A 27,346-nucleotide genomic window follows, 5' to 3' on the forward strand; every position below is an offset into this window, starting at 1 on the left:
TGGCTATGTGGGGGGGATAAATCATGACCCGTGGATCTCAGTTTGTACTGATGGTTATGGGGGGGGGGATAAATCATGCCCCATGGATCTCAGTTTGTACTGATGGCTATGTGGGGGGGATAAACCATGACCCGTGGATCTCAGTTTGTACTGATGGCTATGTGGGGGGATAAATCATGCCCCGTGGATCTCAGTTTGTACTGATGGCTATGTGGGGTGATAAACCATGCCCCATGGATCTCAGTTTGTACTGATGGCTATGTGGGGGGATAAATCATGACCCGTGGATCTCAGTTTGTACTGATGGCTATGTGGGGGGGGGGATAAACCATGACCCGTGGATCTCAGTTTGTACTGGTGGCTATGTGGGGGGATAAACCATGCCCCATGGATCTCAGTTTGTACTGATGGCTATGTGGGGGGATAAATCATGACCCGTGGATCTCAGTTTGTACTGATGGCTATGTGGGGGGATAAACCATGCCCCATGGATCTCAGTTTGTACTGATGGCTATGTGGGGGGATAAATCATGCCCCCTGGATCTCAGTTTGTACTGATGGTTATGTGGGGGGGATAAACCATGACCCGTGGATCTCAGTTTGTACTGATGGTTATGTGGGGGGAATAAATCATGCCTCATGGATCTCAGTTTGTACTGATGGCTATGTGGGGGGAATAAACCATGACCCGTGGATCTCAGTTTGTACTGATGGCTATGTGGGGGGATAAACCATGCCCCGTGGATCTCAGTTTGTACTGATGACTATGTGGGGGGGATAAATCTTGCCCCGTGGATCTCAGTTTGTACTGATGGCTATGTGGGGGGATAAATCATGCCCCCTGGATCTCAGTTTGTACTGATGGCTATGTGGGGGGATAAATCATGCCCCGTGGATCTCAGTTTGTACTGATGGCTATGTGGGGGGATAAACCATGCCCCGTGGATCTCAGTTTGTACTGATGGCTATGTGGGGGGGATAAACCATGCCCCGTGGATCTCAGTTTGTACTGATGACTATGTGGGGGGGATAAATCTTGCCCCGTGGATCTCAGTTTGTACTGATGGCTATGTGGGGGGAATAAACCATGCCCCCTGGATCTCAGTTTGTACTGATGGCTATGTGGGGGGATAAATCTTGCCCCGTGGATCTCAGTTTGTACTGATGGCTTTGTGGGGGGGGGAAATCATGCCCCGCGGATCTCAGTTTGTACTGATGACTATGTGGGGGGGGGAAATCATGCCCCGCGGATCTCAGTTTGTACTGATGGCTATGTGGGGGGATAAATCATGCCCCGTGGATCTCAGTTTGTACTGATGGCTATGTGGGGGGATAAACCTGAACTTGAACTAAAACATTCCAACTCTGAAACAATAGAAAAATAAACGAGATCCATGACTGAACAACGTCATTAACATACAGCTGGCGGGTTATACACTCTATCGTCAGGACAGAACAGCAGCCTCTGTTAAGACACGGGGCCGGGGCCTATGCAGTTACGTAAACAACAGCTGGTGCACAATATCTAAGGAAGTCTCAAGGTTTTGCTCACCTGAGGTAGAGTATCTCATGATAAGCTGTAGACCACACTATCTACCTAGAGAGTTTTGTATCTGTATTTTTCGTAGCGGTCTACATACCACCACAGACCGATGCTGGCACTAAAACCACACTAAATGAGCGGTAGAAGGCCATAAACAAACAGGAAAACACTCATCCAGAGGCAGCAATCGTAGTGGCCGGGGACTTTAATGCAAGGAAACTTAAATCAGTTTTACCTAATTTCTATCAGCATTTTAAATGTGCAACCAGAGGGAAAATAATTCTAGACCACCTTTACTCCACACACAGAAACTTGTACAAAGCTCTCCCTTGCCCTCATTTGGTAAATCTGACCATAATTCTATCCTGCTTACAAGCAAAAATTAAAGCAGGAAGCACCAGTGACTCGGTCTATAAAAAAGTGTTCAGATGAAGCAGATGCTAAACTACAGGATTGTTTTGCTAGCACAGACTGGAATATGTTCCATGATTCTTCCGATGGCATTGAGGAGTACACCACATCAGTCACTGGCTTCATCAATAAGGGCATCGAGGACGTCGTTCCCACAGTGACTGTACGTCCATAAACCAACCAGAAGCCATGGATTACAGGCAACATTCGCACTGAGCTAAAGGGTAGAGCTGCCGTTTTCAAGGAACGGGACTCTAACCTGGAAGCTTATAAGAAATCCCGCTATGCCCTCCGACAAACCATCAAACAGGCAAAGCATCAATACAGGACTAAGATTGAATCGTACTACACCGGCTCCAACGCTCGCCGGATGTGGCAGGGCCTGCAAACTATTACAGACTACAAAGGGAAGCACAGCCGAGAGCTGCCCAGTGACACGAGCCTACCAGACAAGCTAAATAACTTCAGTGCTCGCTTCGAGGCAAGTAACATGCATGAGAGCATCAGCTGTTCCAGATGACTGTGTGATCACGCTCTCCGCAGCCGATGTGAGTAAGACCTTTAAACAGGTCAACATTCACAAGGCCGCAAGGCCAGACGGATTACCAGGACGTGTATTCAGAGCATGCGCTGACCAACTGGCAAGTGTCTTCACTGACATTTTTAACCTCTCCCTGTCTGTAATAGTCTGTAATACCAACGTGTTTCAAGCAGACCATCATTGTCCCTGTGCCCAAGAACACTAAGGTAACCTGCCTTAATGACTACCGACCCATAGCACTCACGTCTGTAGCCATGAAGTGCTTTGAAAGGCTGGTCATGGCTCACATCAACACCATTATCCCAGAAACATTAGATCCACTCCAATTTGCATACTGCACCAACAGATCCACAGATGATGCAATCTCTATTGCACTCCACACTGCCCTTTCCCACCTGGACAAAAGGAACACCTATGTGAGAATGCTATTAATTGACTACAGCTCAGTGTTCAACACCATAGTGCCCTCAAAGCTCATCACTAAGCTAAGGATCCTGGGACTAAACACCTCCCTCTGCAACTGGATCCTGGACTTCCTGACGAGCCACCCCCAGGTGGTAAGGGTAGGTAACAACACATCCGCCACGCTGGTCCTCAACACTGGAGCCCCTCAGGGGTGCATGCTCAGTCCCCTTCTGTACTCCCTGTTCACTCATGACTGCACGGCCAGTCACGACTCCAACACCATCATTAAGTTTGCTGATGACACAACAGTGGTAGGCCTGATCACCGACAGCTATGAGACAGCCTATTGGGAGGAGGTCAGAGACCTGACCGTGTGGTGCAAGGACAACAACCTCTCCCTCAACGTGATCAAGACAAAGGAGATGATTGTGGACTACAGGAAAAAGAGGGCCGAACACGCCTCCATTCTCTTCAACAGGCTGCAGTGGAGCAGATTGAGAGTTTCACGACAAAACCTATTCCCCCTCAGGAGACTAAAATGATTTGGCATAGGTCCTCAGATCCTCAAAAGGTTTTACAGCTGCACCATCGAGAGCATCCTGACGGGTTGCATCACTGCCTGGTATGGCAACTGCTTGGCATCCGACCGCAAGGCACTACAGAGGGTAGTACATCACTGGGGCCAAGCTTCCTGCCATCCAAGACCTCTATACCAAGCGATGTCAGAGGAAGGCCCTACAAATTGTCAGACTCCAGCCACCCAAGTGGCTGGAGCAAGTGGTACACAGCAAGTGGTACCTGAGCGCCAAGTCTAGGTCCAAGAGGCTCCTTAATAGCTTCTACCCCCAAGCCATAAGACTCCTGAACAGCTAATCAAATGGCTACCCAGACTATTTGCATTGCCCCCCCCCCCCCCCCCCCCCCCCGGAACGCTGCTGCTACTCTCTGTTATTATCTATGCATAGTTACTTCAATAACTCTACCTGTTACGGCTGTCATAGTCGTTCTCCTCCTCAGACGAGGAGGAGCATGGATCGGACCAACACGCAGAGTGGTTAGTGTTCATTATTTAATGAAAGTAAAACAGAACACTTCAAGACACAAAACAACAAACCGAAAACAGTCCCGTGTGGCACGAACACTGACACGATATACAAACACCCACCAAAACACACGTGAAACCCCGGCTGCCTAAGTATGATTCTCAATCAGGGACAACGATTGACAGCTGCCTCTGATTGAGAATCATACCAGGCCGAACACAAAACCCCAACATAGAAAATAACACATAGACAACCCACCCCAACTCACGCCCTGACCAACTAAAGAAATACAAGAAAAAGGAAAAAACAGGTCAGGAACGTGACACTACCTATATGTACATAATACCTTGACACCGGTGCCCCCGCACATTGACTCTGTACCGGTACCCCCTGTATAAAACCCCGCTATTGTTATTTACTGCTACTCTTTAACCAGTTGTTATTCTTATCTCTTACTTTTTTTTAGGTATTTTCTTAAAACTGCATTGTTGGTTAAGGGCTTGTAAAGTAAGCATTTCACTAAGGTCTACCTACACCTGTTGTATTCGGCGCATGTGACACTAGGTCGGTACCTAGTGAACTTAATATTCTGTATTTGGTCATATGGTTCCTTGACAGGTTCAATAAGAACGGCATCGATCTGAACAGGAACTTCCCAGATGCCTTCTCTAAGAAGGAGAGTGGAATGAGAGAGATGGAGGTGAGAGCCATTATGGACTGGCTGAAGACTGAGAGCTTCGTCCTGTCGGCCAACCTGCACGGTGGGGCTGTGGTGGCCAGCTACCCCTACGACAACAGCAACGGAGGTACGTTACACCGTCACACACAGAGAGAGAGAGGCTGAGTGATCCCAATATAGAGACTACTAGAATGACTACAGAGTGACAACAGGTGTCTAATATAGAGACTACTAGAATGACTACAGAGTAGAGTAACAATATAGAGACTACTAGAATGACTACAGAGTAACAACAGGTATCTAATATAGAGACTACTAGAATGACTACAGAGTAGAGTAACAATATAGAGACTACTAGAATGACTACAGAGTAACAACAGGTATCTAATATAGAGACTACAAGAATGACTACAGAGTAACAGGTATCTAATATAGAGACTACTAGAATGACTACAGAGTAGAGTAACAATATAGAGACTACTAGAATGACTACAGATTAGAGTAACAACAGGTGTCTAATATAGAGACTACTAGAATGACTACAGAGTAGAGTAACAATATAGAGACTACTAGAATGACTACAGAGTAACAACAGGTATCTAATATAGAGACTACTAGGATGACTACAGAGTAGAGTAACAATATAGAGACTACTAGGATGACTACAGAGTAGAGTAACAATATAGAGACTACTAGAATGACTACAGAGTAACAACAGGTATCTAATATAGAGACTACTAGAATGACTACAGAGTAACAGGTATCTAATATAGAGACTACTAGAATGACTACAGAGTAACAACAGGTGTCCCTGCCAAGAGATCACTAGATCAACCAATCAGTCAATCACATCAATATTTGTTATGTCTCCCTTGTGTCCCAAATAACCCAGGGCCCTGGTCAAAAGTAGTGCACTATATAGGGAATATGGCTCTGGTCTAAAGTAGTACACTATATAGGGAATAGGGCCCTGGTCAAAAGTAGTGCACTATATAGGGAATATGGCTCTGGTCTAAAGTAGTGTACTATATAGGGAATAGGGCTCTGGTCTAAAGTAGTGCACTATTAGGGAATAGGGCTCTGGTCAAAAGTAGTATACTATATAGGGAATAGGGCCCTGGTCTAAAGTAGTACACTATATAGGGAATAGGGCTCTGGTCAAAAGTAGTATACTATATAGGGAATAGGGTTCTGGTCTAAAGTAGTGTACTATATAGGGAATAGGGTTCTGGTCTAAAGTAGTGTACTATATAGGGAATAGGGTTCTGGTCTAAAGTAGTGCACTATATAGGGAATAGGGTTCTGGTCTAAAGTAGTATACTATATAGGGAATAGGGCTCTGGTCTAAAGTAGTATACTATATAGGGAATAGGGCTCTGGTCTAAAGTAGTGCACTAGGGAATAGGTTGACGTGTTGTGTTGTCACCCAGGTAGTGAGCTGCAGAGTGGATCCAGTGTTGCCCCTGACAACGACGTGTTGATCCAGCTGGCTAAGACCTACTCCTACACCCACAGCGAGATGCACAAGGGAGACCACTGTTACGACTCCAAGGACTTCAAGGAGGGCGTCACCAACGGTTACTACTGGTACCCTCTACCAGGTCAGTCAGTAAACCTATCAGCTTACAGATCTGGGGTAATAGCTAAGGGTGTTTTGGGTTGACAGTCGCTAGCTCCCCCCTTGCCGGGTTCAAAGTTCACGGGACTAATTCGCTACAATACTAATACCAGAGGTACGATCTGGGGTAATAGCTAAGGGTGCTGGGTTGACAGTCGTCCGTTCAGTCTTTCCCTTCACCCTATAGATACTGGTCTAATAGACTACGGTGACTGGTAGAGTGACGTCCGTTCAGTCTTTCCCTTCACCCTATAGATACTGGTCTAATAGACTACGGTGACTGGTAGAGTGACGTCCGTTCAGTCTTTCCCTTCAACCTATAGATTCTGGTCTAATAGACTACGGTGACTGGTAGAGTGACGTCCGTTCAGTCTTTCCCTTCAGCCTATAGATACTGGTCTAATAGACTACAGTGACTGGTAGAGTGACGAGCACCATTATGGCTCTAGTCTGGCTCAGTTTCATGTTTTTCTATCCGTTTCCTAGGAGGGATGCAGGACTATAACTACGTGTGGGGCCAGTGTCTAGAGATCACCTTGGAGCTGTCCTGCTGTAAATTCCCTCCAGAGAGTGATCTGCCTGGGCTCTGGGACGCCAACCGGGCCGCGCTGCTGGCATACATGCAACAGGTCCATCTGGGTTAGTACCACGCTGTATATCGTGGGTTAGTACCACGCTGTATATCGTGGGTTAGTACCACGCTGTCTATCGTGGGTTAGTACCACGCTGTCTATCGTGGGTTAGTACCACGCTGTCTATCGTGGGTTAGTACCACGCTGTCTATCGTGGGTTAGTACCACGCTGTCTATCGTGGGTTAGTACCACGCTGTATATCGTGGGTTAGTACCACGCTGTATATCGTGGGTTAGTACCACGCTGTCTATTGTGGGTTAGTACCACGCTGTCTATCGTGGGTTAGTACCACGCTGTATATCGTGGGTTAGTACCACGCTGTCTATTGTGGGTTAGTACCACACTGTCTATCGTGGGTTAGTACCATGGGGTTAGTACCATGCTGTCTATCGTGGGTTAGTACCATGGGGTTAGTACCACGCTGTCTATCGTGGGTTAGTACCACACTGTCTATCGTGGGTTAGTACCATGGGGTTAGTACCATGCTGTCTGTCGTGGGTTAGTACCACGCTGTCTATTGTGGGTTAGTACCACGCTGTCTATCGTGGGTTAGTACCATGCTGTCTATCGTGAGTTAGTACCACGCTGTCTATCGTGGGTTAGTACCACGCTGTCTATCGTGGGTTAGTACCACGCTGTCTATCGTGGGTTAGTACCACGCTGTCTATCGTGGGTTAGTACCATGCTGTCTATCGTGGGTTAGTACCACGCTGTCTATCGTGGGTTAGTACCACGCTGTCTATCGTGGGTTAGTACCACGCTGTCTATCGTGGGTTAGTACCATGCTGTCTATCGTGGGTTAGTACCACGCTGTCTATCGTGGGTTAGTACCATGCTGTCTATCGTGGGTTAGTACCACGCTGTCTATCGTGGGTTAGTACCATGCTGTCTATCGTGGGTTAGTACCACGCTGTCTATCGTGGGTTAGTACCATGCTGTCTATCGTGGGTTAGTACCACGCTGTCTATCGTGGGTTAGTACCATGCTGTCTATCGTGGGTTAGTACCACGCTGTCTATCGTGGGTTAGTACCATGCTGTCTATCGTGGGTTAGTACCACGCTGTCTATCGTGGGTTAGTACCACGCTGTCTATCGTGGGTTAGTACCACGCTGTCTATCGTGGGTTAGTACCACGCTGTCTATCGTGGGTTAGTACCACGCTGTCTATCGTGGGTTAGTACCACGCTGTCTATCGTGGGTTAGTACCATGCTGTCTATCGTGGGTTAGTACCACGCTGTCTATCGTGGGTTAGTACCACGCTGTCTATCGTGGGTTAGTACCACGCTGTCTATCGTGGGTTAGTACCACGCTGTCTATCGTGGGTTAGTACCACGCTGTCTATCATAAATACAATCAAATCAATCAATACTTCTGTACAGTGTTTCACTACCAAGTGGTGGCTTGATCATTTCAATGGTAGAATGATTCATTTAGGTATGAATCGTTTAGGTAGTACGATTCATTTAGGTAAGAATCGGTTTACCCTGGGATGACTCCTGGTCCGTGTCAGTCATCACGGTCTTCTACCCTGGGAGACTCCTGGTCCGGGTCAGTCATCACAGTCAATAGTAGTGCACTATATAGGTATTAGGGTGCCATTTGAGATGTACAGGGAGAGTCAGTGTGATGCTTGGTGCCTCAACTGACATCACAACAATCACCACTGTAACGTGACCCTGGCTAAAAGGTCATATTTAATAACCAACCGAAGCTCCCCCTGTAGTCCAGTCAAAAGCTTTTCCAGAATAGTCTGACTGTCCTCCTGTGTTGTGTCGAGGTAAACACAGAATAGTCTGACTGTCCTCCTGTGTTGTGTCGAGGTAAACACAGAATAGTCTGACACTCCTCCTGTGTTGTGTCGAGGTAAACACAGAATAGTCTGACTGTCCTCCTGTGTTGTGTCGAGGTAAACACAGAATAGTCTGACTCTCCTCCTGTGTTGTGTCGAGGTTAACACAGAATAGTCTGACTGTCCTCCTGTGTTGTGTCGAGGTAAACAGAATAGTCTGACTGTCCTCCTGTGTTGTGTCGAGGTAAACACAGAATAGTCTGACTCTCCTCCTGTGTTGTGTCGAGGTTAACACAGAATAGTCTGACTGTTGTCCTGTGTTGTGTCGAGGTAAACACAGAATAGTCTGACTGTCCTCCTGTGTTGTGTCGAGGTAAACACAGAATAGTCTGACTGTCCTCCTGTGTTGTGTCGAGGTAAACAGAATAGTCTGACTGTCCTCCTGTGTTGTGTCGAGGTAAACAGAATAGTCTGACTGTCCTCCTGTGTTGTGTCGAGGTAAACACAGAATAGTCTGACTGTCCTCCTGTGTTGTGTCGAGGTAAACACAGAATAGTCTGACTGTCCTCCTGTGTTGTGTCGAGGTTAACACAGAATAGGGCGACGAAGGGTTCATTCATTCCAGTGAAGTTAAGAAGGGGAAACTCCACCCCTTCTGAATAGTTAATGGTGTATCGTCTAACTACCAACCGGACTATTGAGTAGCAGCGCGCAAGCTCCGCCCACCTGAGGATCTATTTCCTGAGGGGGAGGGGCAAAATCCACTTGACAATTAAATCTCGCTGGATTGATTAATTTAATTTTACTCCTTGCGAATCTTTTATACTCTTTGCTTGTGCCTGTCGTTTTTAATGTTTACAAATTAGATGCGCTGAAATGAAAGCAACTTCCTGAAAATAAACGCTGGGATGATAGTGATATTATGTCTGATCTCACAAACAATGTAAAGTCTGTTTAGATAGATGCCATCTAGAGCCAAGCCTGTTGATCTTTAATCTGAGGGCATCCTGCTAGTGACACAACATGTTGAATTATGCAACAGAACTTGACAACAGTAATTAATGAGGCTGTCTAGACCGAGCAGGTAGGCCTAGACAGAGCTAGTGTTTGGTAGTTTTAGGCCAGTGCCACTTATGTTAATTTATTCATATATGCACATTACCTAGTATGTTTATGCAAATGGTGCATATATACGTTTCTTTATTTTAACACATTTTTTAATTACTTGATACTATTAGAATATGGATATGAGTGCATTCTAAGGAAATAAGTGAAATTTTACAAATTGAGTACCAAAATCCCAGAAGTCCAGGTATTATTTGTCCGTGTTTAATGTGCTATAATCCAGTTAACACCTGATGGAGTTTAGGGGATCTTCATCCGTTGTTCAACTGTTCCATTTATTACAATGGTTTTGAAAACCTTTTAACAATTTGGATGACCGTTGCTAAATTGAGAACCAATTGGCTTGGGTTGGTTGGTATTGATTGTCTTTCTCTCCTTCCGTCCCGCTGTGTGTGTGTGTGTGTGTGTCTCTAGGTGTGAAAGGGCAGGTGTTGGACACAGAGGGAAACCCATTACAGAATGCTCTGGTGGAGGTGGAGGGGAGACAGAACCTCTGTCCCTTCAGAACGGACCGCCATGGAGAGTACTACAGACTGCTGCTGCCAGGCAACTACACCTTTACGGTGAGACAGCACCCTCTGGTGGTACTATTGATAGTATAGAATGGTTTATTCAACTGCTGCGGCTGTCTCAAATGGCACCCTATTCCCTATGTAGTGCACTACTTTTAACCGGAGCCCTATTCCACTATACAGGGAATAGGGTGCCATTTGGGACCGGTCTGTGTATCTTGGAGGTAGTTATATATTTGGACGGTGAAGCTAAAACTTTTAATTTGGCTCTTTTACTCCCAGCATTTTGGATTTGAGATCAAATGTTTCATTTGAGGCGACAAGTACAACATGTCACCTTTTTTTATTTGAGGGTATTTTCATACATATCTGTTTTAACGTTTTGAAATTAAAGCACTTTTATTAGGGTCCGATATCTGTGATGCGAAGAACATTGACAGAGTCACGGAATCTAGACAATAAAACGGAATTCAACTATATTCAAAACTGTATGGAATATAGTAGGAAATCAACTAAATATATTAATTTTCCCAAGTTTATTATAAAACATGAACAGAATGTATCAGTGATTCGTATTTCTTTCAACTTTCTAAACCGGCATCGAGAATTCCCCTGTCTGTGTATATGCCCGTTTCCCACTAAGTGTAGCTGTTAGCGATGATGCTAAATAAAAACAGTCTTCTGGTAGATGGAAAGGCTTTCCCAAAAACCTTCTCAATTAAATGTTAACTACAAAGTAACCTATTGCCTACCTGGCAGAATGATATCGTGATTATTTGATTCAGTCCAGTGGGTGATTTGTTTTTCCAACTCTACCATCACACGTGTGCTACAAAAACGCCACTAAACAGCAGCCTCTTGCTGGGTGCACAGTGGAATTAAAGGGGAACTATTTCCCAGACCTCAAGTGGTCTCCTGATGTGGTTTGAGCATTGTTGTGGTTTTAGAAAATCCTATTTATATTAATAATAAAATAATGGATTTTATAGGGCTCTGCTTTATGTATCTTTTGAAGGTATCATAAGCGTTTGGACAAATGTACCTTTGTGTGTATTAAAGTAGTTTAGTGTAGTATTTGTTCCCATATTCCTAGCAAGCAATGACTTCATCAAACTTGTGACTCTACAAATTTGTTGGTTGCATGTTTGCTGTTTGACCCCCCCCCCCCCCCCCCCTCTTAAATACAACACTGAGATTGGACTGGGACCGATAGGAATGATTTAACTGCTCTCAAATAAACCAAGAGGGGTGGAGGGTAAACGTTCTCTAAGTGGCATGGGGAGGACATGGGGCTTTGGTCAAACTAGTGCACTATGTATGGATTAAGGTGCCGTTTCGGACACAGTCTAGAGTGAGACAATCCTATGAGCTCTAGTCAAAAGTAGTGCACTATATAGGGAATAGGGTGCCATTTACCCTCCACCCCTCTTGGTTTATTTGAGACAGTCCTATGGGTCCTGGTCAAAAGTCAAAAGTAGTGCACTATATAGGGAATATATATAGGGAATAGGGTGCCATTTTGGACACAACCTCAATGAATGTTTCTCCGTGTTTTTATTTTGACCCAGCTCATACAAAGCCATGTGGGTGGTCCTGCCGGGTCGTGTGGTGCAGTAGCACGTATGAGGTCCCACATCTCCCACAACTCCAGTAAACATCTGATCTACTAACAGATAACAAACCGTCCCTCTGCAGACAGATCAGAGAGAAAGCACCAGAACATTTTCAACAACAGAGATATTGTGAAACCATGAGAATAAAAATGTTTTACCCTTTATTATATTTATCCCATCTGTTCAGACGGAATAGATACTTGATCTATAGTACAATACTGTATCTTTACTTGGTATACAACTGGGTATGAATCAATTCTTTACTGCATATTTAGTTGGTATACAGCTGGGTATGAAACAATCTACAGTACAATACTGTATATTTAGTTGGTATATATCTGGGTATGAATCAATCTACAGTACAATAATGTATATTTAGTTGGTATACATCTGGGTATGAATCAATCTACAGTACAATAATGTATATTTAGTTGGTATACAACTTGGTATGAATCAATCAATCGTGTCAAATCAATCAATGTGATTGACATATTTGCCTGTGTGTGAAGTTAACTCAACATTGTAATAATTGATCAATACATTAACTAATCGATCAATGTGATTGACAGGTGACGTTCCCGGGCCACCAGGTGTTGACGGAGACGATGGCGGTCCCGTACGGTCCCGACTCATTCTCGGCCCTCGTCCACAACTTCCAGCTGCAGAGGTCCGCATCCACCACCCCTGGCCCCAGCCACCCCACCCAGTCCTGCACCCCACCCCAGGTCTGGAGGCCCCTGGGTGGCCACTCTCACAGCCTGGGCCCCTCGGGTGTCACCATCCTCCTGGGTCTCCAGGTTCTCTGGAATACCATGTTACTGTGACCGAGAGATGGGTCACGTCTCAAATGGAACCTTATTTCCTGTATAGTGTAGGGCTCTGGTCGAAAATAGTGCACTATATAGGGGATAGGATGCCATTTGGGACGTATCCATGGAGACGGACAGACAGACTGACTGAGATGGGATCTCCCAGTCCAGAGACTTGGGACATATCCATGGAGACGGACAGACAGACTGACTGAGATGGGATCTCCCAGTCCAGAGACATTGTCTTTTTTTCAGTATTTTTGTACAAACAAAAAAATCCTATATATATTTTCTTGTAACACTTTGCATTGCTCTACCTTGCACAAACACGTGAGCCATTTTGTGTTTTTTTTTTATTGTATGTTTTGTATTGATGCTTTTAGTTTTTTTTTTATATTGTGCTGAAAGAAAGCAATACTGCCAGCCAGCAATCTGTCATGCCAAGATAAGAAGAAGAGACAAAAGACAAGGGGGAAGGAAGGTTGTTGAGGACAAGGGGTAAGGAATGGAGGGAGGGGTGTTGAGAAGGACAAGGGGTAAGGAATGGAGGGAGGGGTGTTGAGAAGGACAAGGGGTAAGGGATAGAGGGAGGGGTGTTGAGAAAGACAAGGGGTAAGGGATAGAGGGAGGGGTGTTGAGAAGGACAAGGGGTAAGGGATGGAGGGAGGGGTGTTGAGAAGGACAAGGGGTAAGGAATGGAGGGAGGGGTGTTGAGAAGGACAAGGGGTAAGGGATGGAGGGAGGGGTGTTGAGAAGGACAAGGGGTAAGGGATGGATGGAGGGGTGTTGAGAAGGACAAGGGGTAAGGAATGGAGGGAGGGGTGTTGAGAAGGACAAGGGGTAAGGGATGGAGGGAGGGGTGTTGAGAAGAACAAGGGGTAAGGGATGGAGGGAGGGGTGTTGAGAAGGACAAGGGGTAAGGAAGGGATGGATGGAGGGGTGTTGAGAAGGACAAGGGGAAAAGGGATGGAGGGGTGTTGAGAAGGACAAGGGGTAAGGGATGGAGGGAGGGGTGTTGAGAAGGACAAGGGGTAAGGGATGGATGGAGGGGTGTTGAGAAGGACAAGGGGTAAGGAATGGAGGGAGGGGTGTTGAGAAGGACAAGGGGTAAGGGATGGAGGGAGGGGTGTTGAGAAGAACAAGGGGTAAGGGATGGAGGGAGGGGTGTTGAGAAGGACAAGGGGTAAGGAAGGGATGGATGGAGGGGTGTTGAGAAGGACAAGGGGAAAAGGGATGGAGGGGTGTTGAGAAGGACAAGGGGTAAGGAAGGGATGGATGGAGGGGTGTTGAGAAGGACAAGGGGAAAAGGGATGGAGGGGTGTTGAGAAGGACAAGGGGTAAGGGATAGAGGGAGGGGTGTTGAGAAGAACAAGGGGTAAGGGATAGAGGGAGGGGTGTTGAGAAGGACAAGGGGTAAGGGATAGAGGGAGGGGTGTTGAGAAGGACAAGGGGTAAGGGATAGAGGGAGGGGTGTTGAGAAAGACAAGGGGTAAGGGATAGAGGGAGGGGTGTTGAGAAGGACAAGGGGTAAGGGATAGAGGGAGGGGTGTTGAGAAGGACAAGGGGTAAGGGATAGAGGGAGGGGTGTTGAGAAGGACAAGGGGTAAGGAAGGGATGGATGGAGGGGTGTTGAGAAGAACAAGGGGTAAGGGATAGAGGGAGGGGTGTTGAGAAGAACAAGGGGTAAGGAAGGGATAGAGGGAGGGGTGTTGAGAAGGTCTAGAAGTGCCTCTAAGAACGCCTACCCGTCAACGTTAAACCTGGAATCACACCTCCACCTGCAAACGTGACAAGACTTGCTTTTAGACAGAGACTACCTGCCTGAGCTCACTGCACAGCACAGAGAACAGGGAACACACAGCAGATAACAAACACTATGTTCCTAGGTAACAAAAAGAACATCAATTAAAACACAGCCACGGCCATCCTCTTTCCAGACTGTAGACTGTATCACAATACGGGTACTAGTGGACTGTATCACAATACCTGTACTAGTGGACTGTAGACTGTATCACAATACCTGTACTAGTGGACTGTATCACAATACCTGTACTAGTGGACTGTAGACTGTATCACAATACCTGTACTAGTGGACTGTAGACTGTATCACAATACATGTACTAGTGGACTGTAGACTGTATCACAATACCTGTACTAGTGGACTGTAGACTGTATCACAATACCTGTACTAGTGGACTGTAGACTGTATCACAATACCTGTACTAGTGGACTGTAGACTGTATCACAATACCTGTACTAGTGGACTGTATCACAATACCTGTACTAGTGGACTGTAGACTGTATTACAATACCTGTACTGGTGGACTGTAGACTGTATTACAATACCTGTACTAGTGGACTGTATCACAATACCTGTACTAGTGGACTGTATCACAATACCTGTACTAGTGGACTGTAGACTGTATTACAATACCTGTACTAGTGGACTGTATCACAATACCCGTACTGGTGGACTGTATCACAATACCCGTACTAGTGGACTGTAGACTGTATCACAATACCTGTACTGGTGGACTGTATCACAATACCTGTACTGGTGGACTGTATCACAATACCTGTACTAGTGGACTGTAGACTGTATCACAATACCTGTACTAGTGGACTGTAGACTGTATCACAATACATGTACTAGTGGACTGTATCACAATACCTGTACTAGTGGACTATCACAATACCCGTACTAGTGGACTGTAGACTGTATCACAATACCTGTACTGGTGGACTATATCACAATACCTGTACTAGTGGACTGTAGACTGTATCACAATACCTGTACTAGTGGACTGTATCACAATACCTGTACTAGTGGACTGTAGACTGTATCACAATACCTGTACTGGTGGACTGTAGACTGTATCACAATACCTGTACTAGTGGACTGTAGACTGTATCACAATACCTGTACTGGTGGACTGTATCACAATACCTGTACTAGTGGACTGTAGACTGTATCACAATACCTGTACTAGTGGACTGTATCACAATACCTGTACTAGTGGACTGTAGACTGTATCACAATACCTGTACTGGTGGACTGTATCACAATACCTGTACTGGTGGACTGTATCACAATACCTGTACTAGTGGACTGTAGACTGTATCACAATACCTGTACTGGTGGACTGTATCACAATACCTGTACTAGTGGACTGTATCACAATACCTGTACTAGTGAACTGTGTCACAATACCTGTACTAGTGGACTGTAGACTGTATCACAATACCTGTACTAGTAGACTGTAGACTGTATCACAATACCTGTACTAGTGGACTGTATCACAATACCTGTACTAGTGGACTGTATCACAATACCTGTACTAGTGGACTGTATCACAATACCTGTACTAGTGGACTGTATCACAATACCTGTACTAGTGGACTGTATCACAATACCTGTACTAGTGGACTGTGGACTGTATCACAATACCTGTACTGGTGGACTGTATCACAATACCTGTACTAGTGGACTGTATCACAATACCTGTACTGGTGGACTGTAGACTGTATCACAATACCTGTACTAGTGGACTGTGGACTGTATCACAATACCTGTACTGGTGGACTGTATCACAATACCTGTACTAGTAGACTGTATCATAATACCTGTACTAGTGGACTGTATCACAATACCTGTACTAGTGGACTGTAGACTGTATCACAATACCTGTACTGGTGGACTGTATCACAATACCTGTACTAGTGGACTGTATCACAATACCTGTACTAGTGGACTGTAGACTGTATCACAATACCTGTACTGGTAGACTGTATCACAATACCTGTACTAGTGGACTATCACAATACCTGTACTGGTGGACTGTAGACTGTATCACAATACCTGTACTAGTGGACTGTAGACTGTATCACAATACCTGTACTAGTGGACTGTATCACAATACCTGTACTAGTGGACTGTAGACTGTATCACTATACTATAAAAACAGAACCTTCCTGAAGCATTATGATGAATGGTAGACCCATAAATGGCACCCTATTTCCTACCTAGTGCACTACCTTTGACCAAAGCCCTATAGACCCTGGTTAAAAGTAGTGCACTATATAGGGAATAGATTGGGTGCCATTTGGGACAGAGACGATATTGTCCATAGATGCCTCTCATGTTGTTCTACCTCATTTAACAACTGACCTTTGACCTTTCAGCTGACAATGATTGTTGTGCCTTGATGATTAAATCTATCTCAATTTATGTTTTAGGATCAGTCATTTTTTCCACATCTGTGGTTCCATTGTTCATGTGTGGGCTATGTCTTAAGGTGTTATGTCAAAGTTAACCAATATAATGTAGCGATTAAGGTGTTGGCTTGACATTAGCTGTAGAGGTATTGTACACCATCAATATATGTAGCTTAAATCATGACACTACACATTAACCTTGCTTGAGAGGTGATGATGGGTAGTGGATGGAGGAAGATTGCTTTTTACCAGCAGATGGAATCCTGTCTCCACTATGACTAAAGATCTGCAAGTCAGGCATAGGTCTACTGTAGTCAGTCACCTGGGCACCCAGCCAGACCCACACCACCATAACCCAGACCTGTAATTTTATTTATTCATTTATTCAGGGAAAACCAATGAGACCAGGGTCACATCCCCCAGGGTGCCCTGGTTTACAGTACTACAACAATCAAAAACGATGTGAAACCAAACAGCAATCAATACAATGTCAAATAAAATGTAAATACAGCACAACGTTCCATTCCTCATCTACTAGGTCCCCAACACCCTAAACGGCACCAGAACATCCAATTGTTATGAGTTCTGCAAATTGTTCCAGCAGTGAGGCGCATTAAAACTAAAAGCGGATTCTCCTAATTCGGTGGCGACCCGAGGAACCTCAAAGAGTTAACAAACCTTGTGTAATAGAGCTTTGTAAACAATGAAGGGAATAAGGAAGTGATCTACAGGACTTTAATGAGGACCAGACAACCTTTAATACAGGATGTAGTGATGAGTAGGAAGTGATCTAGGGGACTTTAATGAGGACCGGACAACCTTTTAATACAGGATGTAGCGATGAATAGGAAGTGATCTACGGGACTTATGTAGTGATGAGTATTAAAACTGTCACCTGTGATAAAAACCAATGGCACTCTGGTAGACTGCATCCAAAGGTTTAAGAGTAGTGGCTGCTGCATTCTGGTAAATGGTGTCACCGTAGTCAACAACTGTAACAGTCTTGTTATCTATTGTCTAGTCTCAACATGTATTAACAAGAACATGAGTATTCATATAATTCTTAGAAATTCTTTACATTGTTACATTAGCTGAAATGCTCAGTGGTAGTTGGGTATATACACTTTACAGTTAGAAATATGTTGAAACTGTATCCATCCTTAATTATTAAATATTTCATAGTGCACCATGGCTTTTTCTGCCCCCAGGTTAAACACCTGTTAGGTTTATGCTATACTATGGTGTTGAGTCACTGGACTTTGACCAGATATTATTGCATTCAAAAGATCAACTGTAACCTAGAACGTAGATACTGAGCACTCGTCATCAGGAAGTAAATATCTCAATGTCTTGACATGTTCTGGTTGTGAATTCAGGCTACAAGGTAAGACTTCTGCCAGGGCTTATTGTAAAGTGTGTAGGGAAATTAAATGTATGGTGATATTTTAGTAAAGTGAATGACAGGAACAGTCTATTTCACCTGAGACAGGCACTGTTCAGTCATACAAAATGGCAGTAATCGCTCACGGGCAAGTCAAATTCAAAGACATATTGTTAATATATTTCTACATCATGGTTATTATACAATTTGTTCATCTTTATATATTGTAGTTTTTTTTTAAATGACAATAAGCTCCTGCTTCGTGTTATTTGGTATGAAACCCATTGCCCATACTTTTCTTAACATTGCTATTATGATTAGGCTGATGCTACATCATTTGAGTCCCCTGGAATTCCTTAATAGCATACCTGCTGACCAAAGCAACACAATAGAAGGAGATGAATGATTTAAAGACACCGTGATGAGTTATTCGTAGCCCCACTAAGGCCAGAGGGCTATCCTACGAAGCACTAGATCTCCTCAGGATTGTCTGAAGCCAATCAGCTATACATTAATTCCAGCTCAGGTTGGTTAACTCATCCGTACAACAAACGGTGGATATTGCTCGCCCGCCTGCGGCTAACTAACTCTAGCAGGCGTGTAACTACGCCTAACGAAAAGGCGGCTACAACTTCCACTCGGTTGAACTCGTTGCATTTCACCCAGAGGAAGTCCGTCTTGTGTAGTGTATATCCACTAGGGGGATATTTCTGCAACATCTTGCTAAATTAGTTGTGGCCAAAGGATTTTCTACAATTTCAACATGCGCAAAGCTAGCAGCACAGTCACATTGGCTAGCTAGCAACATGACATCGTTAACATTCTGACGGCAGTGGAAACGCAATTCGAGCTAGAATACCAAAACCAGCCCGGGTTGACTTCAGAGTGCCAGGCTGTAGATATTGCTGTTTCTTCCCCCCTTGTCGGATTCGAACAGAGGTACGTTACAACAGGTCTTGCTCTTGGTTAACTGACTTGCCTAGTTTAAATACAGGTAAACAAATTATATTGAGAAAAGACCATACCACACGCCTTAAACCGGATATAGAATTCCCAGATTTTGCCCAACCCAGAAACGAAGTTAGAAGTTCAGCACAATAAAGTGAGGCTATATATAAATGACTCTCGTTAAAAAATAAATATATATTTAAACTAAACAATAAGGATTTATATCAGCCTAATCGATGTGTAGATTACATCACGGACGCCAGTGTTTGAACTTGAAATACGTCTGCATGGGATTTATTAAAAAATGCGACTGCACATCCAATGACAATGCCGGCGATAGGTATAAAATGTGGAGATGCTTGTTGATTTGACAGCTACAAAGCAGTTACACTTCTGACACCACCTAAAGAAAAGCGAGGTTACCGCGGATCCAATTCAATCCTGGCAGGAATGGAGAAGAGGTGAAAAATAGCAGTCATGACTACATGTACCTGTGATTTGCATTAAATCACCAGACTATTTGGATTTGTCTGTTTAGTAAATGTTTGATTTCTAAGAGAATGCTATGAATAATAGAGAACAATTCTCATTCAATACTGAGCTGTCACTGTGTTAACCACTATGCTGGATCTCTGTTTAGGGGTCAGTGCTCTAAAATGAGTCTCTCAGGGGAACTTGACACGGAAGCTAACAGGTAAGGTGAACATTTTACTTCCATATCTAAACACAAAGTAAATGAGACCTCATGTTTGACACTGTATGACTACAAACATCCCTGGGCTTTCTCAACAATCACAATTAATCAAACTATTATTATCGTACCACTGATTAAGGGTAAGAAGTCAAGACTCTTGTAGTATTTTACAGTGTTTTACATACTACTGCTGCTACTACCGAAATCACTGGTACCACTACTACTACCGCTACTACTACTACTACTACTACTACCACTTGTACAACAACTACTACCGCTACTACTACTACTGCTACTACTACTACAACCACTTGTACTACTACTACAACCACTTGTACTACTACTACAACCACTTGTACTACTACTACTACAACCACTTGTACTACTACTACTACAACCACTTGTACTACTACTACTACAACCACTTGTACTACTACTACTACAACCACTTGTACTACTACTACTACAACCACTTGTACTACTACTACTACAACCACTTGTACTACTACTACTACAACCACTTGTACTACTACTACTACAACCACTTGTACTACTACTACTACAACCACTTGTACTACTACTACTACAACCACTTGTACTACTACTACTACAACCTCTACTACTACAACCACTACTACTACAACCACTTGTACTACTACTACAACCACTACTACTACAACCACTTGTACTACTACTACAACCACTACTACTACAACCACGTGTACTACTACTACAACCACTACTACAACCACTACTACAACTACTTGTACTACTACTACAACTACTTGTACTACTACTACTACTACTACTACTACTACAACCACTACTACTACAACCACTACTACTACAACCACTTGTACTACTACTACAACCACTTGTACTACTACTACTACTACTACTACTACTACTACAACCACTACTACTACAACCACTTGTACTACTACTACAACCACTTGTACTACTACTACTACTACAACCACTACTACTACAACCACTTGTACTACAACTACTACTACCACCACTACCCCTACTACCATAAGAGTGACTGGTCTATGGGAGAAGGAATCTATTTCAGAAAAAGCGATTGTACCACTGATCCAGGATAAGAACTGACAAGTGTGTGTGTGTGTGTGTGTGTGTGTGTGTGTGTGTAGTGGATGGTCTACTCTGTCAGAGGATCAGTCCAGGTGTGCAGTGTGTGAGCAGGTGCTGACAGATCCAGTCTCTATCACCTGTGGACACAGGTTCTGCAGACAGTGCATCACCAGATACTGGGTGCAGCCTGCTCCTTCAGGACACTATGGCTGTCCTCGGTGTAGAAAGAGGTTCAGGACACGTCCAGTTCTACTGCAACTGGCTGAACACAACGATGACGCGAGAGGCTCTGAAAACAGTAAGACCTTTTGCTCATTCTCATTTAAGCTCATGTTTCATTGACCAAACCATGTACACTGACTGGACCAAAATATTGGACTCTACAAGGTGTTGAAAGCGTTCCACAGGGATGCTGGTCCATGTTGACTCCAATGCTTCCCACAGTTGTGTCAAGTTGGCTGGATGTCCTTTGGCTGGTGAATCATTCTTGATACACACAGGAAACTGTTGAGCATGAAAAAACCCAACAGCGTTGCAGTTCTTGACACAAACCGGTGCGCCTGGAACCTACTACCATACCCCGTTCAAAGGCACTTAAATATTTTGTCTTACCCATTCACCCTCTGAATGGCACACATACACAAGTGGCTTTAGAGCGTTGGACTAGTAACCGAAAGGTTGCTAGATCGAATCCCCGAGCTGACAAGGTAAAAATCTGTCGTTCTGCCCCTGAACAAGGCAGTTAACCCACTGTTCCTAGGCCGTCATTGAAAATAAGAATTTGTTCTTAACTGACTTGCCTAGTTAAATATCGTGGGTTCTATCGTGGGTTAGTACCACGCTGTCTATCGTGGGTTAGTACCACGCTGTCTATCGAGGGTTAGTACCACGCTGTCTATCATAAATACAATCAAATCAATCAATACTTCTGTACAGTGTTTCACTACCAAGTGGTGGCTTGATCATTTCAATGGTAGAATGATTCATTTAGGTAAGAATCGTTTAGGTAGTACGATTCATTTAGGTAAGAATCAGTCTACCCTGGGATGACTCCTGGTCCAGGTCAGTCATCACAGTCAATAGTAGTGCACTATATAGGTATTAGGGTGCCATTTGAGATGCACAGGGAGAGTCAGTGTGATGCTTGGTGCCTCAACTGACATCACAACAATCACCACTGTAACGTGACCCTGGCTAAAAGGTCATATTTAATAACCAACCGAAGCTCCCCCTGAAGTCCAGTCAAAAGCTTTTCCAGAATAGTCTGACTGTCCTCCTGTGTTGTGTCGAGGTAAACACAGAATAGTCTGACTGTCCTCCTGTGTTGTGTCTAGGTAAAGACAGAATAGTCTTACTCTCCACCTGTGTTGTTTCGAGGTAAACACAGAATAGTCTGACTGTCCTCCTGTGTTGTGTCGAGGTAAACACAGAATAGTCTGACTGTTCTCCTGTGTTGTGTCGAGGTAAACACAGAATAGTCTGACTCTCCTCCTGTGTTGTGTCGAGGTAAACACAGAATAGTCTGACTCTCCTCCTGTGTTGTGTCGAGGTAAACACAGAATAGTCTGACTCTCCTCCTGTGTTGTGTCGAGGTAAACACAGAATAGTCTGACTGTCGTCCTGTGTCGTGTCGAGGTAAACACAGAATAGTCTGACTGTCGTCCTGTGTCGTGTCGAGGTAAACACAGAATAGTCTGACTGTCGTCCTGTGTCGTGTCGAGGTAAACACAGAATAGTCTGACTGTCCTCCTGTGTTGTGTCGAGGTAAACACAGAATAGTCTGACTGTCCTCCTGTGTTGTGTCGAGGTAAACACAGAATAGGGCGACGAAGGGTTCATTCATTCCAGTGAAGTTAAGAAGGGGAAACTCCACCCCTTCTGAATAGTTAATGGAGTATCGTCTAACTAACAACCGGACTATTGAGTAGCAGCGCGCAAGCTCCGCCCACCTGAGGATCTATTTCCTGAGGGGGAGGGGCAAAATCCACTTGACATTTAAATCTCGCTGGATTGATTAATTTAATTTTACTCCTTGCGAATCTTTTATACTCTTTGCTTGTGCCTGTCGTTTTTAATGTTTACAAATTAGATGCGCTGAAATGAAAGCAACTTCCTGAAAATAAACGCTGGGATGATAGTGATATTATGTCTGATCTCACAAACAATGTAAAGTCTGTTTAGATAGATGTCATCTAGAGCCAAGCCTGTTGATCTTTAATCTGAGGGCATCCTGCTAGTGACACAACATGTTGAATTATGCAACAGAACCTGACAACAGTAATTAATGAGGCTGTCTAGACCGAGCAGGTAGGCCGAGACAGAGCTAGTGTTTGGTGGTTGCAGGCCAGTGCCACTTATGTTAATTTATTCATATATGCATATGACCTAGTATGTTTATGCAAATGAGGCATATATACGTTTCTTTATTTTAACACATATTTTTTAATTACTTGATACTATTAGAATATGGATATGAGTGCATTCTAAGGAAATAAGTGAAATTTGACAAATTGAGTACCAAAATCCCAGAAGTCCAGGTATTATTTGTCCGTGTTTTATGTGCTATAATCCAGTTAACACCTGATGGAGTTTAGGGGATCTTCATCCGTTGTTCAACTGTTCCATTTATTACAATGGTTTTGAAAACCTTTTAACAATTTGGATGACCGTTGCTAAATTGAGAACCAATTGGCTTGGGTTGGTTGGTATTGATTGTCTTTCTCTCCTTCCGTCCCGCTGTGTGTGTGTGTGTGTGTGTCTCTAGGTGTGAAAGGGCAGGTGTTGGACACAGAGGGAAACCCATTACAGAATGCTCTGGTGGAGGTGGAGGGGAGACAGAACCTCTGTCCCTTCAGAACGGACCGCCATGGAGAGTACTACAGACTGCTGCTGCCAGGCAACTACACCTTTACGGTGAGACAGCACCCTCTGGTGGTACTATTGATAGTATAGAATGGTTTATTCAACTGCTGCGGCTGTCTCAAATGGCACCCTATTCCCTATGTAGTGCACTACTTTTAACCGGAGCCCTATTCCACTATACAGGGAATAGGGTGCCATTTGGGACCGGTCTGTGTATCTTGGAGGTAGTTATATATTTGGACGGTGAAGCTAAAACTTTTAATTTGGCTCTTTTACTCCCAGCATTTTGGAATTGAGATCAAATGTTTCATTTGAGGCGACAAGTACAACATGTCACCTTTTTTTATTTGAGGGTATTTTCATACATATCTGTTTTAACGTTTTGAAATTAAAGCACTTTTATTAGGGTCCGATATCTGTGATGCGAAGAACATTGACAGAGTCACGGAATCTAGACAATAAAACGGAATTCAACTATATTCAAAACTGTATGGAATATAGTAGGAAATCAACTAAATATATTAATTTTCCCAAGTTTATTATAAAACATGAACAGAATGTATCAGTGATTCGTATTTCTTTCAACTTTCTAAACCGGCATCGAGAATTCCCCTGTCTGTGTATATGCCCGTTTCCCACTAAGTGTAGCTGTTAGCGATGATGCTAAATAAAAACAGTCTTCTGGTAGATGGAAAGGCTTTCCCAAAAACCTTCTCAATTAAATGTTAACTACAAAGTAACCTATTGCCTACCTGGCAGAATGATATCGTGATTATTTGATTCAGTCCAGTGGGTGATTTGTTTTTCCAACTCTACCATCACACGTGTGCTACAAAAACGCCACTAAACAGCAGCCTCTTGCTGGGTGCACAGTGGAATTAAAGGGGAACTATTTCCCAGACCTCAAGTGGTCTCCTGATGTGGTTTGAGCATTGTTGTGGTTTTAGAAAATCCTATTTATATTAATAATAAAATAATGGATTTTATAGGGCTCTGCTTTATGTATCTTTTGAAGGTATCATAAGCGTTTGGACAAATGTACCTCTGTGTGTATTAAAGTAGTTTAGTGTAGTATTTGTTCCCATATTCCTAGCAAGCAATGACTTCATCAAACTTGTGACTCTACAAATTTGTTGGATGCATGTTTGCTGTTTGACCCCCCCCCCCCCCCCCCAAATACAACACTGAGATTGGACTGGGACCGATAGGAATGATTTAACTGCTCTCAAATAAACCAAGAGGGGTGGAGGGTAAACGTTCTCTAAGTGGCATGGGGAGGACATGGGGCTTTGGTCAAACTAGTGCACTATGTATGGATTAAGGTGCCGTTTCGGACACAGTCTAGAGTGAGACAATCCTATGAGCTCTAGTCAAAAGTAGTGCACTATATAGGGAATAGGGTGCCATTTACCCTCCACCCCTCTTGGTTTATTTGAGACAGTCCTATGGGTCCTGGTCAAAAGTCAAAAGTAGTGCACTATATAGGGAATATATATAGGGAATAGGGTGCCATTTTGGACACAACCTCAATGAATGTTTCTCCGTGTTTTTATTTTGACCCAGCTCATACAAAGCCATGTGGGTGGTCCTGCCGGGTCGTGTGGTGCAGTAGCACGTATGAGGTCCCACATCTCCCACAACTCCAGTAAACATCTGATCTACTAACAGATAACAAACCGTCCCTCCGCGGACAGATCAGAGAGAAAGCACCAGAACATTTTCAACAACAGAGATATTGTGAAACCATGAGAATAAAAATGTTTTACCCTTTATTATATTTATCCCATCTGTTCAGACGGAATAGATACTTGATCTATAGTACAATACTGTATCTTTACTTGGTATACAACTGGGTATGAATCAATTCTTTACTGCATATTTAGTTGGTATACAGCTGGGTATGAAACAATCTACAGTACAATACTGTATATTTAGTTGGTATATATCTGGGTATGAATCAATCTACAGTACAATAATGTATATTTAGTTGGTATACATCTGGGTATGAATCAATCTACAGTACAATAATGTATATTTAGTTGGTATACAACTGGGTATGAATCAATCAATCGTGTCAAATCAATCAATGTGATTGACATATTTGCCTGTGTGTGAAGTTAACTCAACATTGTAATAATTGATCAATACATTAACTAATCGATCAATGTGATTGACAGGTGACGTTCCCGGGCCACCAGGTGTTGACGGAGACGATGGCGGTCCCGTACGGTCCCGACTCATTCTCGGCCCTCGTCCACAACTTCCAGCTGCAGAGGTCCGCATCCACCACCCCTGGCCCCAGCCACCCCACCCAGTCCTGCACCCCACCCCAGGTCTGGAGGCCCCTGGGTGGCCACTCTCACAGCCTGGGCCCCTCGGGTGTCACCATCCTCCTGGGTCTCCAGGTTCTCTGGAATACCATGTTACTGTGACCGAGAGATGGGTCACGTCTCAAATGGAACCTTATTTCCTGTATAGTGTAGGGCTCTGGTCGAAAATAGTGCACTATATAGGGGATAGGATGCCATTTGGGACGTATCCATGGAGACGGACAGACAGACTGACTGAGATGGGATCTCCCAGTCCAGAGACTTGGGACATATCCATGGAGACGGACAGACAGACTGACTGAGATGGGATCTCCCAGTCCAGAGACATTGTCTTTTTTTCAGTATTTTTGTACAAACAAAAAAATCCTATATATATTTTCTTGTAACACTTTGCATTGCTCTACCTTGCACAAACACGTGAGCCATTTTGTGTTTTTTTTTTATTGTATGTTTTGTATTGATGCTTTTAGTTTTTTTTTTATATTGTGCTGAAAGAAAGCAATACTGCCAGCCAGCAATCTGTCATGCCAAGATAAGAAGAAGAGACAAAAGACAAGGGGGAAGGAAGGTTGTTGAGGACAAGGGGTAAGGAATGGAGGGAGGGGTGTTGAGAAGGACAAGGGGTAAGGAAGGGATGGATGGAGGGGTGTTGAGAAGAACAAGGGGTAAGGGATAGAGGGAGGGGTGTTGAGAAGGACAAGGGGTAAGGGATAGAGGGAGGGGTGTTGAGAAGAACAAGGGGTAAGGGATAGAGGGAGGGGTGTTGAGAAGGACAAGGGGTAAGGGATAGAGGGAGGGGTGTTGAGAAGGACAAGGGGTAAGGGATAGAGGGAGGGGTGTTGAGAAGGACAAGGGGTAAGGGATAGAGGGAGGGGTGTTGAGAAGGACAAGGGGTAAGGAATGGAGGGAGGGGTGTTGAGAAGGACAAGGGGTAAGGGATGGAGGGAGGGGTGTTGAGAAGGACAAGGGGTAAGGGATGGAAGGAGGGGTGTTGAGAAGGACAAGGGGTAAGGGATGGAAGGAGGGGTGTTGAGAAGGACAAGGGGTAAGGAAGGGATAGAGGGAGGGGTGTTGAGAAGGACAAGGGGTAAGGGGTGGA

General features: G+C 44.2%; 2 protein-coding genes across 5 annotated transcripts in view; both read left to right on the plus strand.

Moving 5' to 3' along the window:
* cpm (carboxypeptidase M) overlaps nucleotides 1-13,250 on the plus strand; it is an 84,757-nt gene extending 71,507 nt beyond the window's left edge. Inside the window, exons 5-9 of one of the 2 annotated variants that reach the window (XM_055905835.1) lie at nucleotides 4,562-4,749; nucleotides 6,053-6,223; nucleotides 6,727-6,879; nucleotides 10,203-10,351; nucleotides 12,483-13,250. In XM_055905835.1, the coding sequence (XP_055761810.1) occupies nucleotides 4,562-4,749; nucleotides 6,053-6,223; nucleotides 6,727-6,879; nucleotides 10,203-10,351; nucleotides 12,483-12,737 (916 nt within the window). In that variant the 3' untranslated portion in view covers nucleotides 12,738-13,250. The remainder of the gene's footprint in view (nucleotides 1-4,561; nucleotides 4,750-6,052; nucleotides 6,224-6,726; nucleotides 6,880-10,202; nucleotides 10,352-12,482) is intronic. The other variant, XM_055905836.1, reaches the window with a different exon arrangement.
* A 3,841-nt stretch (nucleotides 13,251-17,091) lies between these two features.
* LOC129838692 (carboxypeptidase M-like) lies at nucleotides 17,092-26,862 on the plus strand. Of its 3 annotated transcripts, XM_055905827.1 has the most exons (6): nucleotides 17,092-19,257; nucleotides 19,641-19,727; nucleotides 19,907-19,960; nucleotides 21,115-21,353; nucleotides 23,820-23,968; nucleotides 26,095-26,862. In XM_055905827.1, exons 2-6 carry the CDS (start codon nucleotides 19,717-19,719, stop codon nucleotides 26,347-26,349), a joined length of 708 nt encoding a protein of 235 aa, XP_055761802.1. In that variant the 5' UTR covers nucleotides 17,092-19,257; nucleotides 19,641-19,716; the 3' UTR covers nucleotides 26,350-26,862. The 3 variants fall into 3 exon arrangements, with proteins under 3 accessions (XP_055761802.1, XP_055761803.1, XP_055761805.1); XM_055905828.1 differs by lacking the exon at nucleotides 19,641-19,727; XM_055905830.1 differs by lacking the exon at nucleotides 19,641-19,727 and having other exon boundaries at nucleotides 17,092-18,321.
* Nucleotides 26,863-27,346: the final 484 nt, after the last annotated feature.

This window comes from Salvelinus fontinalis, chromosome 39, assembly GCF_029448725.1.
Source record: "Salvelinus fontinalis isolate EN_2023a chromosome 39, ASM2944872v1, whole genome shotgun sequence".
Taxonomy (NCBI): Eukaryota; Metazoa; Chordata; class Actinopteri; order Salmoniformes; family Salmonidae; genus Salvelinus; species Salvelinus fontinalis.